Consider the following 19,518-nt stretch of genomic DNA (forward strand, 5'->3'; position numbering starts at 1 on the left):
GTTTTATACAGTGTAAGTAAGGCGGCGTATTGTGTTTTATACAGTGTAAGTAAGGCGGCGTATTGTGTTTTATACAGTGTAAGTAAGGCGGCGTATTGTGTTTTATACAGTGTAAGTAAGGCGGCGTATTGTGTTTTATACAGTGTAAGTAAGGCGGCGTATTGTGTTTTATACAGTGTAAGTAAGGCGGCGTATTGTGTTTTATACAGTGTAAGTAAGGCGGCGTATTGCGTTTTATACAGTGTAAGTAAGGCGGCGTATTGCGTTTTATACAGTGTAAGTAAGGCGGTGTATTGCGTTTTATACAGTGTAAGTAAGGCGGTGTATTGTGTTTTATACAGTGTAAGTAAGGCGGTGTATTGTGTTTTATACAGTGTAAGTAAGGCGGTGTATTGTGTTTTATACAGTGTAAGTAAGGCGGTGTATTGTGTTTTATACCGTGTAAGTAAGGCGGTGTATTGTGTTTTATACCGTGTAAGTAAGGCGGCGTATTGTGTTTTATACCGTGTAAGTAAGGCGGCGTATTGTGTTTTATACCGTGTAAGTAAGGCGGCGTATTGTGTTTTATACCGTGTAAGTAAGGCGGCGTATTGTGTTTTATTCAGTGTAAGTAAGGCGGCGTATTGTGTTTTATACAGTGTAAGTAAGGCGGCGTATTGTGTTTTATACAGTGTAAGTAAGGCGGCGTATTGTGTTTTATACAGTGTAAGTAAGGCGGCGTATTGTGTTTTATACAGTGTAAGTAAGGCGGCGTATTGTGTTTTATACAGTGTAAGTAAGGCGGCGTATTGTGTTTTATACAGTGTAAGTAAGGCGGTGTATTGTGTTTTATACAGTGTAAGTAAGGCGGTGTATTGTGTTTTATACAGTGTAAGTAAGGCGGTGTATTGTGTTTTATACAGTGTAAGTAAGGTGGTGTAATGTTATTCTGATAAATGGAGTGAGGAAGTGATGCGAGGAGGAGGAGGGAGATGTGCACAGAAATTTAGTGCGTTCATGAGTTTAGCTGTGTTTTGCCGGAGGCTTGAAGTGTGTGACCTTTTGTAATTAGCCCCGCACCACCGCCACTGTTTGCTATTGGATTGAATGGGCTATATATATGTTAAAAACTAATAAGGGGGAGCTATAGCAAGCAGTGTGAGAGTGGAGATGTTGCCTATAGCAAACAATCCGCTTTGAGGAAGCATTTATCAAGTACATTCTATAAAATGATAGGTAAAAGCTGATTGGTTGCTATGTGCAACTATTCCACTGGTCGTCACTGGGGGAAGGGGGTGCGGAATCCGAGAGAGTGACACCAAAATGCCAGCTCCTCTTCAGTGACTGGGAGCCTGGTGCTACACTGTGATGTTATTGTACAGCGCCCGGCTCCCGATCACCTCCCTTACCCATGAGATCACGTCTCCCTTTCAGATGCGCGCCAGAGGCTGGGAGTCTTCTTTCCGCAGTGGGTATCACCGACCCCAGTACCACCACCGGCCCTCACTGTGGTATGAAGGAACACCCTCACAACTCCTCCTATTGGCCAGTACAAATTACTGCTTTCACTCAAACGCCAATGCATTCCGTATGCCATCCAAGAGTAGGCAAGGTGTATTAAATCACCAAAGGCGTTTCTGCATCTCTGCGCAGCTGCATGGACGGCACAACATACTTACAGAGATAAGAGGAGTGTGGCAAAGTAGAGAAGGTTGTTAATGTGCAAAATACAATAACTTCATAATCAGTGATTTCCAACATCACTTTAGTCATTTTAGTTTATATATATACTCTTGCCTTATATGTCATTAATGTTATCCCTCATGCAGAATATAAGAACAGGAGATTCCAGGGTTACCTGCATGCATGAGGCCAGACTGCCAATGTGATGTTTACTGTTATAAAAGAGGGGAGGTATAAACATGTAGAAGTACATTTATACATATATAAACATACAGGCACATACATATATGTCCTCATTCACCTAGCATTTCTGCGCCATATGGCGTGAGACACTTGCCGCTACTGAGACTCTCTGCCACGGGTAGCGATCCCTGTACTTTCATACATTTCTAGAGTTTTGCATCTTAATCACACATACAAAGTCTCTTACAGTATAATAGGTACATTGAATTAGCGCTTTTGTAGCATAGGAATTGGTATAAAGTCGCAGATTAAGCATAATACGTGGCACGAGGCATGAGGTGGGTCATTCGTATCGGACCTCTCTTTTACCTTATTACCCAGATTAGTGACTCAGGCATGGTGCATGGCATAGAAGGGAAGCGATCGCCAATCGGCTTCCTGGGTCGCCAGGTGTGCTGCGGAGGGAGGACCATTTCTGTTTTAATTATTATTCACACTGTGAATGAAATGTAAGCTAATATATTATACACCAAATGAAGAACATTTTGGGGTGCTCTCCCAGCCTCCTGCATCTGCCCCAAATCCCCATATACCGTAGGTGGGCGGCCTGATGCTCAATGTGGCGATTCTTAGTAATCCATGTCATCATGGTTATTCCCCTGCTCCATAATGCCACATTGTATAACAGAGGGTGGGGTCATGATGCTGTGATTCCTGCACTTATAGCCTGGGTCTCGTCCCCCAGCATCTCCCGGGTAGCTTGGTCGGTAAGTATAATATAAAGGGAAGTGTTACTAGGCAGTTCATAAGTAATAAAGACATTGGGAAGTTGAAGAGATGTGTACATTTTTCCTATTTAACATGTTAAAACTTGTGTGTATCTGTAGCTGTATATGAGGCTACCGGCGAGTCCTACCTGATTCGCACCAAGGCACGCATTTTTGTAATAGGCCTCGCCTGTTTTCAAGTAAGCTCCGCCTATTTTCAAGGTCCTTTATCAGGGACTGTCCCGCCACATTCGGGACAGGTTGGAGGTACTGTTTAATGCACTAATGAAATCGAATCTGTGCCATTTAGGGTCTGGAAGCAGATCTCAGGTGCCATACTGTATCTGTCTGCCCATTCAGCCTATGGAATCACTTATAAAGCAACATTCAGAAATATGTATACTTCAGCTGTAGGGTTTGTTCATGGAACAATGTCTGAGTAATGTAAAGTCAGGAAAGAAAGCAATTCCCCCCAAACCACCCCCCTTCCGCCTTAGTTTCCAGCGGAGTCAAAGGTTAACTCCTCATCGGCATGGTTCCTGGTATGGAAGCTGTTGTAGTACAGCTCAGTAATTCACACACTGATTGCTTTGTGCTATAGCTGGAGGTGAGAAGTAGGGCTTGATAATGAAGTGGTAACTAATGCCCAATTAGTTCTCCTTTGTCTGACAATGACTAGTAATCTGCTGAATTTCCTGTCGCTCCACAGGTGCATAATGACGCCTGCAGGGCTGGAATACCTCAAGGGTAGCGTACCTTCCCCAGGGAGACTAATAACACCCCATGGCTCTGTCTAGCACACTCTTGCCCAGCCTGACCTTTAGCAGACAGGAGTCACAGCTCTGCATGTAAGGTCTGCCTATCAAATATTAAACAGAGAATTTCTAACATCAACCAGCGCTCGTCTAGCCATCCATCACAGCACATACCACCTTCACAGTACCCGGCCTATCCTACCTGTTATTCATCTCAGGACAGTTACTTTCATTGCTCTATAAATGGCATTTTTGGATTAGCGGTCTGTATTGGGTTGTCTTCCTGTTGGTCTGACCACTGCCCTGCAATCATTAATAGGAAATAATTGCTGTCAAGTTATTGCTGAACTGTAGTCATTCTCTAACCTAACATGGGAGAAGGACATCAGCCTAATGCTGACACTTCATATGGTATAAATAGTAACAAAGAAATAAAATAAAAATGGCGATTATCCTTTTTTTTTTACGGAATTATTTCCAATTATTTGGTATTTAGCGTTGTAAAAGGTCCAGTACATACCACCAGCTCCCGTGTTTATGCTTCCTGTTGTATAATCCATCCACCTCATTAGCATTTATTTATGTATAGTGACAGACATCACAAAGCAACAAGTCATAGCAACCAATCTACAATTACTCTGATTGTTCTATTACAAGTGAGGCACAATGGGGCTGACGCCTAGGGATTTTGCTCTGCATACTCAGAAAGCGAACGCATATATATATGCAATTGAAGACTTGCGCACATTTTGAACTTATCGATCCTTCAAAAAGGAGAACCAGAACGAGGGTAGAGATGGCCAATGGAAGATGCTCAGCCCATGGTAACCATCGATGGTTTAACCATCAATATTTCTGTTGTGAACATTCACAGTTCGCCGCATCTCTGGACTTCACCTCTGGGTGGCCGCATGTGATTTTTAAGTAGTGCCGTCATCAGATTGAGGCTTGAGATGATTAGCAACCATCGCATACCAGGCATCGAATGGATAAACTATTTCCATTGTGCTGGGAACATTGGTCCATCCCTAAACGAGGGTGGGAAAGGGGCAGTGTCACGATGTTCTCCCATAGGCAAAGTTCAGTAATAGCTTATGCAGACCAGCAATAATGCGCATATGCTCTTGCAGCAGGGCAGACGCGGAGACCTATGTGGGACGTAATGTCGCAAGCGCTTGCTCGTGGTTCAGTCCCCCATCATTGTGGCCTGGCACATTGAAGCAATTCAGCGCAAATAACGTCATTAAGCTGTCTGGACCGCCAATTTCACTCGGGACATGCGCGACAACAAACGGCCTCCAGGAGCCTTTCCAACTTTTCCGGGTGTCCGAGAGAGCCACCCGAGCTTCAGGAGTCTCCCAGACGCTTCTTTCAGAACTATTTTATTACTTTTTCCCATTTAAAACACACAGCTTGTTCCCTTACCTCTGTTTTCATCCCTTTGTCCTCTAGATTGCAGGCTCTTTTGACCCGTGTCTTGAGTCCTATTGTGTCACTATGTACAATTGTTAAAATGATGCAGTTATTATAATGCCCTTTATGTACTGTTTCCACAAATGTAAGTGCTTTATAAATTTATAATAATAGTTATTATTAATAATTATACTACTACTACTAATAATAATAATAGTTATTATTAATAATTATACTACTACTACTAATAATAATAATCGTTATTATTAATAATTATACTACTACTACTAATAATAATAATAGTTATTATTAATAATTATACTACTACTACTAATAATAATAATAGTTATTATTAATAATTATACTACTACTACTAATAATAATAATAGTTATTATTAATAATTATACTACTACTACTAATAATAATAGTTATTATTAATAATTATACTACTACTACTACTAATAATAATAGTTATTATTAATAATTATACTACTACTACTACTAATAATAATAGTTATTATTAATAATTATACTACTACTACTAATAATAATAATAGTTATTAAGACATCCCAGACTCATATGCTTTCATATCAATTAATTCTGCCAGATTTCCCTTTGGGATCAATAGAAGGCCCCGTGTAATGGCTAATTTATGGTATGTTGGGGTCAGCGGAGGGGGGATAAAATAAGGTATAGATTCCCTCTAATAGTGTTGGGAACCATTAAGTTAATCCTTTCTCAAGTTAGGAATGTATGTGGAATTTCCTCCTCATCCTCTGCATAAACCATATCTAAAAGGATCTTTCTTGTCTTACAGAGTCTGGGGTCAGTGGACCGGAAAGAATTTCAAACACCAAGGTAAGAACTCTTCCTTGTCCTGTGTTCATCGTCGTTACCACAACCTATTCAGTGCTTAATGGGAGTTAATATGGCAAGTATGGGCAAGTTCATGAGCTTTACAAGAGAAGGAAGGAGGGGGGCTAATTGTGCCTTTTACCGATTCATATTCTGTCTATGCATTATCTACATACATTACTGTGGATAGCAAACATTACTGATGCACCTTGTTCTGGGTACTGCTGGTTAAACTTTAAAGTGAATATGTGCTTGTGCTAGGATAGGAATAGCAGGGAACCGTTTTGTTCATATTGGCCTGGTGGGGATTCTGGGCACCGATATATAACCCCACCTATGATGGCCTATAACAATGAGATATGTGTGACTTAGAAATCTAATTAACAAGCAGTGACAGCCTCTTTTTCAGGTTTTTGCTGGGAAAAGGGGTTATCACAGCTTTGGGCAAATTTATCAACTGGATAATACAAAGAACAGGGATGTACTGGAGCTAAAATTCTACCCTGGAATACTTCCTGTGCACGTACAGAACAAGGGTACGTGGCCACATGTCATGGGGGCATGGCCAGGCATCACTGGGGTGTGCCGTGAGTCATGGGTGGCATGGCCTTGCAGCACGCCCTGTCTAAACATGCCACCAAGCAGAGCGCCAGGAGGCGGAACTGCTCAGTCAGAGCTACAGTCGGCCAGGCTGGCCCATCAGCCGTTCTGGTATGCCAGAATTGCCAGACGTGGTGGTGAAGTTACTGATTTCTCCTGTGGTCCCATTAAGTTTGCACACTATGGAATTCCCATAGTCTGCTGTGTGGACTGCAATGGCGTTATGAAAGCTGGCACGCCACCGCAGAGGAGAAGCAGCAGAGATGAGATTCTTCTGCTCCGTCCCTGCAGGCTGCTGGTATCACTCCCCCCTTAGTGTACCAGCCATTCATACAGTGACCATACAGTGGGGTTTTCATCTTAAAAAAACTCCTACAACCTTCATACAGAAAATGACTCTCACGTATTAATATTGCTATATTGTATGTTTTACATTGTACACTCGTTCCACAGATTCACTGCTCATAGGCAAATGGGTTACAGACGATGTTCATAGTGAGTATTTGGAACCAGAGTGAGTGATAGTCAGTGTGCGTTTATGGGAGGTAATGGGGGTGGCTAGTCAAACATGGGCGTGTAGCAAGCGTTTAGTAGGCATGTTGCAGACAGTGACTGAGGGCCTGATTCAGAGCCGGACGCTATTTGCGGCCGCTCATTCAGAAAAAGGGGCCGGCTATTTAAATGAAGCGCTCGCTCTTTGCGGTCTGTTGACGCCTCTATGTCTGAACGAGCGAACGAAACATGCGCTCACTATTTAGGAAATAACGCCCCCTGGCCGCTCGCATCATACGTCATCTCCGCTATTTATTTGATTAATCGAGTACATCGAAAGGCGTATGAACTGCTTGCAGTGCTTGTGGTTGGATTTTCCTACCGCAATCATGCGAGCAGTTCAGGCTAAAGGACAACCAAGTGACGTGGTCAATGACGCTGCTTTGTTAATTATGCATACCCTTAAAACGCCCGTTTTGACCGTTTGGCACGCCTGCGTTTGGATCTCCACTCCCCGTTTTCAAGCACCTTCCCCTGTTACCAACCACAAACGCCTCATCCTGTCACTCAAATTAGCAGGCATTCGCTATTTTGCGAGCACACGATTTTCGACCGCAATGACTGGTTCACGCATGCGTACTAAAACCCATACGCATGTGCAGATGTGCGAACATCGCTCGGAGCGAACGAGCGGCCGCTTACGAGCTGCTCTGCATCAGGCCCTGAGTCTGTGTACGCAGCTTCACTGGCCCCAGCGGCTTACATCTGATGGACATTCTGAGGGTTGCTCAGAAGATCGATTGTACGACCGATAATGCAATTGTGGCGGATTATAGACGTTTAGACTGCAAGATACAGAGTGTTGTGCCGCCACAATTTATCAGACAGACCTTCTCCCATGCCATAATGTGCTTAATCTGTTGCCCCATGCAAGGCAGAAATTGCCTTTGCTATTAGCATGGGGCCTAATTTAGATGTTCACGCTAATCCCATTGCGGATGCATTTTTGTGTGCAGAATTACAGCTGTGAAAAATCTTGATCCCAAGCATCTGCAAAACTAGGGTTTGCAGGGAACTGAGAATGTAGCAAAATCTTATAGATGCCAGAGATAATGGCCCTGATTCAGACCCGCTCGCTACTGCAGGCAGCTCGCAGGGTCTGTGGGCGTTTTTTCTTTTTTGTCTCCAGGCCGCTCGCAAAGCTGTGGGTGACCCACAAACGCCAGACGTTCCTAAGGGAACGCCCTGCGATTGTGCAGCCACCCCCCCACCCGTCTACAAAACGGGACGAGCTGTCACTCACCATCGACAGCCGCCCCGCCTTGTAGCGAGCCCCATAGCGACTGAAGTTCAGTCACTCGGCGGGACTCGCGCATGCGCACGCCGGACGCGGTGCATATGCAGTGGCCAAATATCGACTGCCACATGGGAAATCTCAACATTTTGTGAATTGCATTGAGTTTGACATAGATACCTGCACTGGCTATCTGGTCAGATGGTCGACAGTAAGCAACATTCATATTGTCAACATCACAATGTCAGGCACTAGAATGTCAACATGATTCAACGTGTTGACAGGCACCACGTTGACATCCTCAGAATGTGTGAAATGTTGAGATTCTCTGAATGCTGGCGGTTAGGGTTAGGCGCCACAGGAAGGGTTAGGTTATGTGGTGGTAGGGGGGTTAGGCAGCAGGGGGCTGTTTAGGGATTGGGACTAGTCTCGGGGATGGGGAGAATTTCTTACTAGAACCACCGCTCGACAGAGGTCTGCGCCAAAAGTGCTGCACACGTCACCGCTGGGAAAAAAAATCATTAATATCTTGTTTTTTTTTTACTTCAAACTTCGTTTTGTCGCTTTTCGCTTATAAGCTTTTTCTGTGTCGTCTCTGTGTATCATCCAGCAGTAGTCAGCCATCATGCTGACGTCCCAAAGACCCTGGTATCTTCTTTCTACATCTTTAACGTCTTGGGGGAACCGTTCACCCTGCTCTTCACTATAGTCTCCGAGATTATTTGGGAAATGCTCAATATGGGAATTAAAAAAATGTACCTCTAAACTCATATTGCAGCCAAGGTTTCTGTAACTATTAAGCATTTCCCTGACAGTTTCTTTGGATCCTTGACATTGTTTAAAATATTTTAAATCACTTGTACTGTGGGAGTGGTGTGTACTGTATATGTAATGTGTGTGTGTAGTGTGTACTGTGTACTGTATACGTAGTGTGTGTGTGTGTATGTGTGTTGGTAGGCAGGGGTTAAAACGAGCCGGCACAGGGCAAAACTGTGTTGCATCTGTTGTATTTGGTTCCACCTTCACCACCTCACCTTGTAGTTGTAGTTGTTGTGTGTGTGCAATGTTCCTTTAGATAGTATTGTGTTTAGGCCCTTTGTAAATTTCGGCTACCAGGCCCATGTGGACCTTAATCTGGCACTGGGCGGGGGGAAGTCTTATATCGAGAACTGAATTGCAACGTTGTATACTACGGACTGAGGGCCTGATTCAGAGCCGCTCGTAAGCGGCCGCTTGTTCGCTCCGAGCGATGTTCGCACATCTGCGCATGCGTATGGGTTCTAATGCGCGTGCGCCAACCAGTCAGTGCGGTCGGAAACCGTGTGCTCGCAAAATAGCGAGTGCCTGCTAATTTGAGTGGCAGGATGAGGCGTTTGTGGGTGGTAACAGGGGAAGTTGCTTGAAAATGGGGAGTGGAGATCCGAACGCAGGCGTGCCAAACGGTCAAAACAGGCGTTTAATGGGTGTGCATAATTAACAAAGCAGCGTCATCGACCACGTCACTTGGTTGTCTCTTAGCCTGAACTGTTCGCATGATTGCGGTAGGAAAATCCAACGACAAGCACTGCGAGCAGTTCAGACGCCTTTCGATGTACTCGATTAATCAAATAAATAGCGGAGATGACGTAGGATGCGAGCGGCCAGGGGGCGTTTTTTTTAAAATAGCGAGCGCATATTTTGTTCGCTCGTTCAGACATAGAGGCGTCAACAGACCGCAAAGAGCGAGCGCTTAATTTAAATAGCCAGCCCCTTTTTCTGAACGAGCGTCCGGAAATAGCGTCCGGCTCTGAATCAGGCCCTGAATTCATTTAAGACAATGTTTTATAATAAATGTAGGCAGAATACATTTATTACTTTAAAGAATTTGAAAAAAAGTGACTTATTCATAAATACCACGTTTTGCAGAAAAACGTGATGTGATATACAAAATCGGGAGTCATTTTCGTGTTCAGAAGCCAAAAATCTATAATTATCACATAAATTCGTTAAAAAAGCTTTTTCATCGCAGACCTGTGTAATCTGTGGCTAGCATAGCAGATCATCCACTAGGTAAACTAGGCTAGGATTGTACAGGGCCTAACAAGGATTTTACAGCCATCACTTGCCTGCCTGCCCTCCCGGGAGACTGGGGATTCTGCTGCTCCCTACAGTCCGGGGATGGGTCACCTCATCATACTCCACCCACCGTTGTGCGATGCCATGATGGGGGATTACACAGCAGCAGGGACGGTGGCGTGATTTGAGGCATCATGCCCCCCCCCAATCCCCCACCCCAGAGGGAAGCATTTAAAAGCATGCAAGTATGATTATAGCAATATGTTAAAAGGCACCAGATTTAGCTTTTTAGATGCTAATTAATTCAAGTCTTTTATTGATCAGCTTCCTTGAGTTTCATTGATTTGGAAACTGAGGAGTAAACACCTAACAACAACTCCTAACATGCTGGCCACTGTTCACTACCATAGCTGGGGACTACTGTCAGTATCTGTTTATACCAGCTGTTACTACTACTACGTCTGACGGTACGTTCTGCAGTCTACATATTGGGCACCTACACAGTCTATTGGTACCTACTCATCGCAGGATCTCTGGCTTCCGCAGCTCATGCGTGTATTTATCATCATTGCCCAGTGATGCTGTCCAGGTTTTGCTTGTGAACTGTTCTTCATGTCCTTTTATTTTTACATTTAGTCATGGTCTTATCTTCTTAAACCCACCGTTTCAGGAGTATCCCTGTCAGTCTGTCCCTTACTGTCCGCAACCCCCTCACTCTCTGTCATATTCCAGTCCAAACCCCTCCGCTACAGGCGGAATCATTCTGCCTTGAGAGACACGGAGCACAGTATCCTAGCAGCAGTGCAACCAATTTCAGCAGCCGGGAAAGTGCCAATGGTTTGTGTATATTGGGATATTCATCATACGCTTATGTCACATGGAATAATATTTATATTCTTTCCGTACTCGGAGAGAAAGATGGAGATTTGGCACTTAGGAAGTATTCAGGGAACTGCACATTTTTGCAAGCATACTGTAATTGTTTTGGTGTACGTTGTGCTAATCCAGTATCTACATCACATTGGGCATGATTCAGAGGTGTCCGCTGTTGCATCTGTTGCCGGAGTTGCGGCTGCGATAATATGCAAATGCTAGTTTCTGCCCCCCTAGTGTAGTAGTCTGTGCGCTGAGCCGACAACACATGCATCCATGAGACAGTGGGACTGATTCAGACCCACTCGCAAGTGCATAGCGCTCACAAGCGAGTCGATGGTGGGGTACTGCGCACGCGCGGTGTGCAAGCCCCGGAGCGAGAGAGAGATTCTCTCGCTCCGGGACTCACTACAAAAGGAGCGGCTGTCGATGTTGATCGACAACTCCCCCCGTTTTGTAGGCGGGGAGGGGGGGTGGCTACACAAACAGAGGCGTTCCCGAAGGAACGCCTGCGTTTGTGGGAGGCACCACTGACATCACCAGTGATGTCAGTGGAGAGCTTCCTGCTCTGTTAGAGCAGGAAGCTCTCTGGGGCTTGCGACGGATGAGACCCTACCACAAGGGTCTCGTCGCAAGCCCCGATGGTCGCGACCATCGTGATCATCACCTGGCCGCTCGCAAAAGCTGTGGGTGGTCACCCACAGCTTAGTGAGCGGCCAGGAGGCCGCAAAAAAAACCCAAAAAAAAAACGCCCTGATTCAGAGCGAGCGCTCTTAAAGAGCGTCCGGCTCTGAATCAGGCCCAGAGTTTTTTTTGCATTCCCTTCAGGTCACCACCCAGAAAAGCCCATCACTTTGCCGCCCCATTTCTGACTCCATCTGTCCTGATCGGAGCAGCAGCATCATTGTGCATACGTGTAACACATGCCGTAGGGGTTTTCAGAAGTCTTCACGTATGCGCGGTTGCAAATGATCACTAAACTACGTGTGTGTATTTGTGTGGTCCCCAAAACCTTTAAATGTTCATAATACGATTAATTGGCTTGGTATGATTGATGGTACAGGCGGACATTGGAAGCCGATGGTTAGCAACTATCGATTTTCCTGATTGGATGAAAGTCCTTTTCCATCAAATTGCGGGTATTTGATGGTTGCCAGCCATCGGATGCAGCTTTCTGATGTCCATCTGATGGCTCGTTGCTTCTATGCAGTTGTGGACGGAAGTGGTGTCCGTGACTCATCTAATATGCGCATGCGCGAAAGTCTGAATGCTTCTGCGCATGTGTACACTAATACCATTGATGGTTATACCATCAAATGGTTACAATGCCATGGCTAGTGAATTCATATCGAAAGCCCGGCAACCATTTGATGCCGGGCTTCCAATGTCGATCCCTAATTAAGGATGATCTATGTGTAGTATCGGTATGCAGTCGGGAAGCCGGTGGACCAAATTCCGACAGCCAGCTTCCCGACTGCTTAATCCCGGCAAGGGTTAAACGACAGGCGTCTAATCTAGATGCCTGTCATTTTACCGACGCCTGGAGACCGGCGCCCGGCATCCCGATCGAAGTGATGCCGAGCGCGGTCAGGCGTGGGGGGGGGGTTAGGTTAGGGTCTCCTGGGGGGGACAGAGTTAGGCACCCCCCCTGGGAGGATTAGGGTTTGGCTAGGGGGTGGGAGGGTTAGGGTTTGTCACCCCAGGGGGGAGGTTATGGTTAGGTACCCCCCGGGGGACTTAGGTTTAGGCGGCGGGGAAGGGGGGGGTTAGGTTTAGGCACTTAGAGGGGGGATTAGGGTTAGGCACTGGGGGGGAACGTTAGGGTTAGGCACCCCTAAGGGAAGGTTAGGGGGTAGAATTAGGTTAGACAATACTTACCTTGGACGAACGGGATTTCCTCCTCTGCCGGGCTCACGCTGTTGGGATTCCAGCTGCCGGGCATGGGTCCCGCGGTAAATCTTACCGATTCCGTAGTATCATTGTGTCACAATTAACATGGCTCTTGTGATATACTCATTCAGCCCACCCACTGAGAAGCCAAACATTAATTTGTTTGGTGGTCACGCAGACCGCCATGTGCATCACTGAATAAATAAATTGTATTTCTTATCTATCCTGACATGCACAAATTTAAGGGGTTATTTGTGTTGTTCTCGTCAGCTTTCAATTTTCCATCTCAATGGGATAGTCCTCACACATTTATTGGTATCTCAGTATGAACCATTTAGTTTTTGTTTTGGCATACAGTACCTTGTTGTACAATATAATGTTTGGTTTTTATTAGAGCTGCATATGGCTTGTTTGGACATGTCATCATTGGGCCCTGTAGCAGAATTTGGGAAATGGGTCAGCGATTCCGGTCCACCACTTTCAGAGGTCCGCGCTCTGGTTTTCTGGGCATGCACAGGTGCAAATGATGAGGACCTCACTACATATTCCCCCACGTGTGCGATGATGACTTGAGCCAGGACCTTGGGAGGGTTACCTGGCATTGGTTGGACCACTCACACCCAGGTGCTCTAAAGGCTACACTGCTCTGACTGTAATTTCTTTGCTGTACTGCAGTTGAAGGCCTAGGCATTTTGTGACTGTTCAGCTGTTGGTCACACTTCTTGCAGCTCTGACATTGCATGCTGAAAAGGGGAGGTAGTTGAAATCCGACAGCCGGGATGCTGGCGCTCTCAATGCCGGCACCGGAATCCCGACACCAGTCAGAATCCCGACGCTGGCATCTCGACGTTCAGTTGTAAGGTTAGGGAGAGGGTTACTGGTTAGGCACAAGGGGGATAGGATTAGGCACTAGGGGGAAGGGTTAGGTTTAGACACTAGGGGAGGAGGTTAGGTTTAGGGTTTGGAGAGGGAGGGGTAGGGTTAGGATACTTACAGACAAGTATCCTAACCGTGTCGGGATTCTGACCGCCGGGATCCTGAGTGCCGACATTCAGTACCCAACCCCTGAAAAGTATTGGTGGTCAACTTTTGTTTAGCTAAGTGTGCCAAATATCCAGGAGCCCATTTATTAAGGTTCTATTCTCCTGGACCCTGATTGTGGCTGGGAAAAAGGCAGACAGTACTTCTCCTTCCGTCTACCCAAAAATAGCTGTATTCAAATGTGTTGGCTATACATGATGGTATACAAGCGTCCATTAATATTTGAAATCTTGGTTGCACTTTATACAATTGCAATCGGGTTCTAGGCAGCTTTTAATCCAGTCCGTCTAACACACAAACTATGACTGTGACTGAATTGTTATATGGTGGAAATCCCTGGGATATTCTGTGAGCAGTAACTGAAAAGAAATCCTCTATGAATGGCAGGTATTGGAGGTTCTCAGAGGATGGGGGTTCTAAGATGTTTCTCAGACGCAGCTTTGTTCATTTGTTTGTTACATAGGGCCTGATTCAGAGACGTACGCTAATGCAGTCACAGCTGCGATTTCGCACAGAATGCAGCTGCGAAAATATGCTAATGTTTCCAAAGCTTACCCCAACATAGGGAATCCCACCGCTGCCTTCTCATATCCGTCCGATGACGTACATCAGCGTAAACATTGACGCAGATCGGGCAGCCATGCAGATTGTCAATCAAGTCTGACCAGCTGCAAATACAGCGTCTCTCCTGACACGCAAAAAGCTCTCATACTGCCAAGGAGATCGCAATGGATAATGTATGCACGCCCAAGAAACGGAGTTTAAATGGTCCCGACACGCCTGCATTTGCCAATCTCCCCCCCCTTACCTTCCCATACACTGACTATCTGTCACTCACTTTGAATTAATCCTCTGTGCGAGCGTAATCGCAAAACAATCCTTCAGCGTGTGCTGTGCAGCCTACACACATGCGGAATGGCAAACAATCGATCTGCGTAAATATCACATTGGTGTACATCTCTGAACATATAAATAATATATATATATATATATATATTGTATGTATAGAAAACTAGTTCCAAACAGAATTTTTTGCATCTTACAATCAGGGACCCGACCCGCTTGGTGTGGAACATATAGCCAGGCTGCCCCTAGGCACAACAATATTTTCCACCTCGGATGTACATGGGACAACCTCACACATAGGGGTTGAATGTATGCATATGTACAACATCTATAATTGAACAAGACTAATTTTAAGATATGTGTAATCCGAAATAAGGAGCATCTCAAAGGGACATGTTTAAGTTGTGTCTGCTGCAAGTCCTACTATACTCACACTCTGCATTGCTCTCACTGCATTCCCCTCACTGCCTTCCCTCACTTCATTACTTGCACTGCCCTTACTACACTCCCTGCACTGCCCTCACTACACTCCCTGCACTGCAATCCCTCACTACTCCCCGCACTGCCCTCATTACACTCCCTGCACTGCCCTCACTACACTCCCTGCACTGCCCTCACTACACTCCCCTCACTGCCCTCATTACACTCCCTGCACTGCCCTCACTATACTCCCTGCACTGCCCTCACTACACTCCCTGCACTGCCCTCACTACACTCCCTGCACTGCCCTCACTACACTCCTTGCACTGCCCTCACTACACTCCCTGCACTGCCCTCACTATCCCTGCACTGCCCTCACTACACTCCCTGCACTGCCCTCACTACTCCCCGCACTGCAATCCCTCACTTCATTACTTGCACTGCCCTCACTACACTCCCCTCACTTCCTTACTTGCACTGCCCTCACTACACTCCCTGCACTGCCCTCACTACACTCCCTGCACTGCCCTCACTACACTCCCTGCACTGCCCTCACTACACTCCTTGCACTGCCCTCACTACACTCCCTGCACTGCCCTCACTATCCCTGCACTGCCCTCACTACACTCCCTGCACTGCCCTCACTACTCCCCGCACTGCAATCCCTCACTTCATTACTTGCACTGCCCTCACTACACTCCCCTCACTTCCTTACTTGCACTGCCCTCACTGCACTCCCTGCACTGCCCTCATTACACTCCCCTCACTGCATTCCCTAACTTCATTACTTGTACTGCTCTCACTACACTCCCTGCACTGCCCTCACTACTCTCCGCACTGCAATCCCTCACTTCATTACTTGCACTGCCCTCACTACACTCCCTGCACTGCCCTCACTACACTCCCCTCACTTCCTTACTTGCACTGCCCTCACTGCACTCCCTGCACTGCCCTCATTACACTCCCCTCACTGCATTCCCTAACTTCATTACTTGCACTGCCCTCACTACACTCCCTGCACTGCCCTCACTACACTCCCCTCACTTCCTTACTTGCACTGCCCTCACTACACTCCCTGCACTGCCCTCACTACACTCCCCTCACTTCCTTACTTGCACTGCCCTCACTGCACTCCCTGCACTGCCCTCATTACACTCCCCTCACTGCATTCCCTCACTTCATTACTTGCACTGCCCTCACTACACTCCCTGCACTGCCCTCACTACACTCCCCTCACTTCCTTACTTGCACTGCCCTCACTGCACTCCCTGCACTGCCCTCATTACACTCCCCTCACTGCATTCCCTCACTTCATTACTTGCACTGCCCTCACTACACTCCCTGCACTGCCCTCACTACTCCCCGCACTGCAATCCCTCACTTCCTTACTTGCACTGCCCTCACTGCACTCCCTACACTACCCTCATTACACTCCCCTCACTGCATTCCCTCACTTCATTACTTGCACTGCTCTCACTACATTCCCCTCACTTCACTCCCTGCTCTGCCCTCACTGCCCTCACTACACTCCCCTCACTGCATTACTTGCACTCCCGTCACTGCACTCCCTCACTTAATTACTTGCACTGCCCTCACTACACTCCTCTCACTTCATTCCCTGCACTGTATTCCCTCTCTGCATTGCCCTAACTGCACTCCCCCACTGCACTCCCTACACTGCATTCCCTCACTGCACTCCCTGTTCTGCCCTCACTGCACTCCTGCACAAATTTTAGATATGTTCACCTGAAAGTAACGTTCAAGTTGTATACATGTGCAGAGCAACTAAGTCTACACAAGGCGCATCTTTACGCAGTGTAAACGCACCTTCTTCCAACTGTATGTCTCCCCAATTCTGTTACTTACATACAGACCTCAGTAAGATCAGGAGCATCTGCAGTGTTGCAGATTGCACAGCTCTGGCTTAGTAGCTTGAATGGAGTGGAAATAATTCCGAACAAAATCTCCTTTTCTGCTCTGATTGGTACATAACCGTACTGACATGTAGCATTCTGTACCCTGCTGCTTATGGATGAATATTTATTTCTAGGCACCGTTACCCTTAAGCGTGCTCAGTCTTATCATGCCACCCCTGGCTTCCTTTAAGTTACGACCAGAGAGGCCACGTTAATTCTTTGATAAAGTCGCCTTTTTTTCATATACACTATTGTACTGAGGCTCTGGCAACGGCTGCGTCTAATAATATAATGAAGCGTATCCATGGCACATTCCAGCGGATCATTTACTGCTCACTGAGCACATTGTCTGCCTCTGTCAGTGTGCGGCCATCTACCCCCCTCCTCGCCGTGCTATACGCAGGCGACATGCTGTACAGGGAGGTTATATACATTGACAGGAGCTAAACTAGCTGCGCCACTATTAGTATATTGTACAGGGACTGCTAGGAGCTATAGAGCAGAATGTGCTGTGACGTCCAGGACACGCTGATTACTCTTTAACCATTACTGCTCATATTTGTTGACCTTAATAAGCCAGAAGGCAGGTAGACTCATTACCATTCTCATTGCATAACCAAGCCATTATCAATATTGATCTACTGCAGGCTGATATTGATGCAGAGCCATGCCTAGAAGATCGATGCCGTTTTCCTTAATGGCATTATGCATGGCTTTCTACCTGGCATACACGGCTGACAGGATATGGCTCAGGTGGAAAATACTTCTGCAGTACTGTCAGATCTTGGCTATCATTAGAGCATTGTATGCAGGGATCTAGAATCACCGTCTCCTGCACAGCGGCGAACGTAAGCTCTGAAGTGTTTGTACTGAGCTCACAATGCTGCTAGATGCCAGCCCTATGTTTTTCCTTGATCCGTGGCCTAACCACAGGAATGAAAGCTCCATTCTGCTGCAGTGACTCCCATCGACCCCCCTAACCGCCCGCATTCTGGCTTCAGTTTGTTCCTGATCACCCTGTTGCTACCCTACAAAAATTGTCCCAGCAACTGCTATTCTTGGGCTGACTCAGATTTCGGCTTAACCCCTGTGATCGAAGCCTCGTTAATGACATCAGACATAAAACGTAGAGCTACAAAATAAACCACTTTGTAGACATGTTTGAGGTTAAATTGGTTTTCAGCAGTATTTGTGGTAATATTACGCTGTACTGTATAGCACTGATATAGTCACTGCAAAATAACATGGTACTGGGACAAGAGAATGTGAGAACTGTTCCCTGAGTGTAAAAATAAATGGAGACCTATTTACTTCCAAAAATAAGCGTATTTACAATAATTATATGTTCTCAATGTGACGAGATCAAACAAATCTGATTTTTTTAAATTATATTTTATGACTAGATCTGATAGTAGCTAATTATTATAAAGTCATATTCGTGTACAGTATGCATCCCAAGATTCTAGTAGCGCATTGTATTCTTGTGCCTGAGAAATGTAAGTTTTACACTTATCCTTTCCTCCTAGTTACATTGGGGAGTATTTTATGATGGGTGGAAATAAGTGAGAAAGCCGCCAGGCATACCCAAGCTGTAGGCACCAGACGGCATGGCACAGTGACACAGTGGCTACCATTACTGTCTTACAGTGCTAGGGCCATGAGGTGTATACCAACCGTCGGTATGGAGTTTGCATGTTCTCCCCGCGTTTATGTGGGTTTCCTCCTGGTACTCCAAGTTCTCCAATATTTCAAAAACATGGTTTGTGAGGGATTTATTATTTTATGTATCTTCACGAGAGCCACCGATGATTTACTATTATTAAAAGGGAAATATTATCAGGGCCGCAACTAGGGTGGTGCGACATGCCACTGCACAGGGCACCGCAGGGCAGGGGGGCGCTGCTCAGGCCTGTCAATTTTCTGTTTATAATCATTCTCACTTTCTTTTGTTTTATCTCCAGCATCTCCTGGTCGCCCCTATCACCTCCCTGGCCAACCCCCCTCCATCTCGCCACCTTCCCAAGCACCTTAAGTCATATCCTCTTTCACACATTTCAAAATACTGTAACACCTGGGACTCAAACCTATGACCTCTTAGATGGCAGCCGGGTGTTAACATCACACCTCGAGTACTTTTGCCAATGAGTTCAGCTGCCCAGTGCTGGGTACATACAGTATACGGATCTCCCCGCCGCTATTTGCTGCATATACACTATAAGCATCACTCTTTCTATACCTTCAGTCAGTGAGCTGCACTGCCGGCTCCAGGCTTGTGAACGGCTGTTCTGATGGACAAATCCTGCTGCAGCTTCACCAGCGCTCTCCTACATCCAGGGCCGACGAGAGCCGCGCCGGGCCCAGGTGACAGGGGCGTGGCCTAATCGCAGAAGGCGTGGCCACGCCCCCTTAGAAAAAAAACAGTTATTTCAGCACTGCGAAGCAGCGCTGCTCGCT

General features: G+C 46.2%; 1 protein-coding gene across 9 annotated transcripts in view; it reads left to right on the forward strand.

Annotated features, from left to right (window-relative positions):
- Positions 1-19,518, forward strand: part of LOC148526422 (ankyrin repeat and fibronectin type-III domain-containing protein 1-like) — a 493,356-nt gene that overhangs the window by 259,817 nt on the left and 214,021 nt on the right. For 6 of the 9 annotated variants that reach the window (XM_088470360.1, XM_088470359.1, XM_088470361.1 and 3 more), the window contains one exon: positions 5,600-5,640. In XM_088470360.1, coding sequence (XP_088326486.1) covers positions 5,600-5,640 — 41 coding nt within the window. Of the gene's footprint in view, positions 1-2,587; positions 2,613-2,852; positions 2,880-3,233; positions 3,248-5,599; positions 5,641-19,518 lie in introns of those variants that run through there. The other 3 variants (XM_088470366.1, XM_088470365.1, XM_088470368.1) reach the window with 3 other exon arrangements.

This window comes from Taudactylus pleione, unplaced genomic scaffold (genome assembly GCF_031769625.1).
Source record: "Taudactylus pleione unplaced genomic scaffold, aTauple2 ptg000098l, whole genome shotgun sequence".
NCBI classification, from domain to species: Eukaryota; Metazoa; Chordata; class Amphibia; order Anura; family Myobatrachidae; genus Taudactylus; species Taudactylus pleione.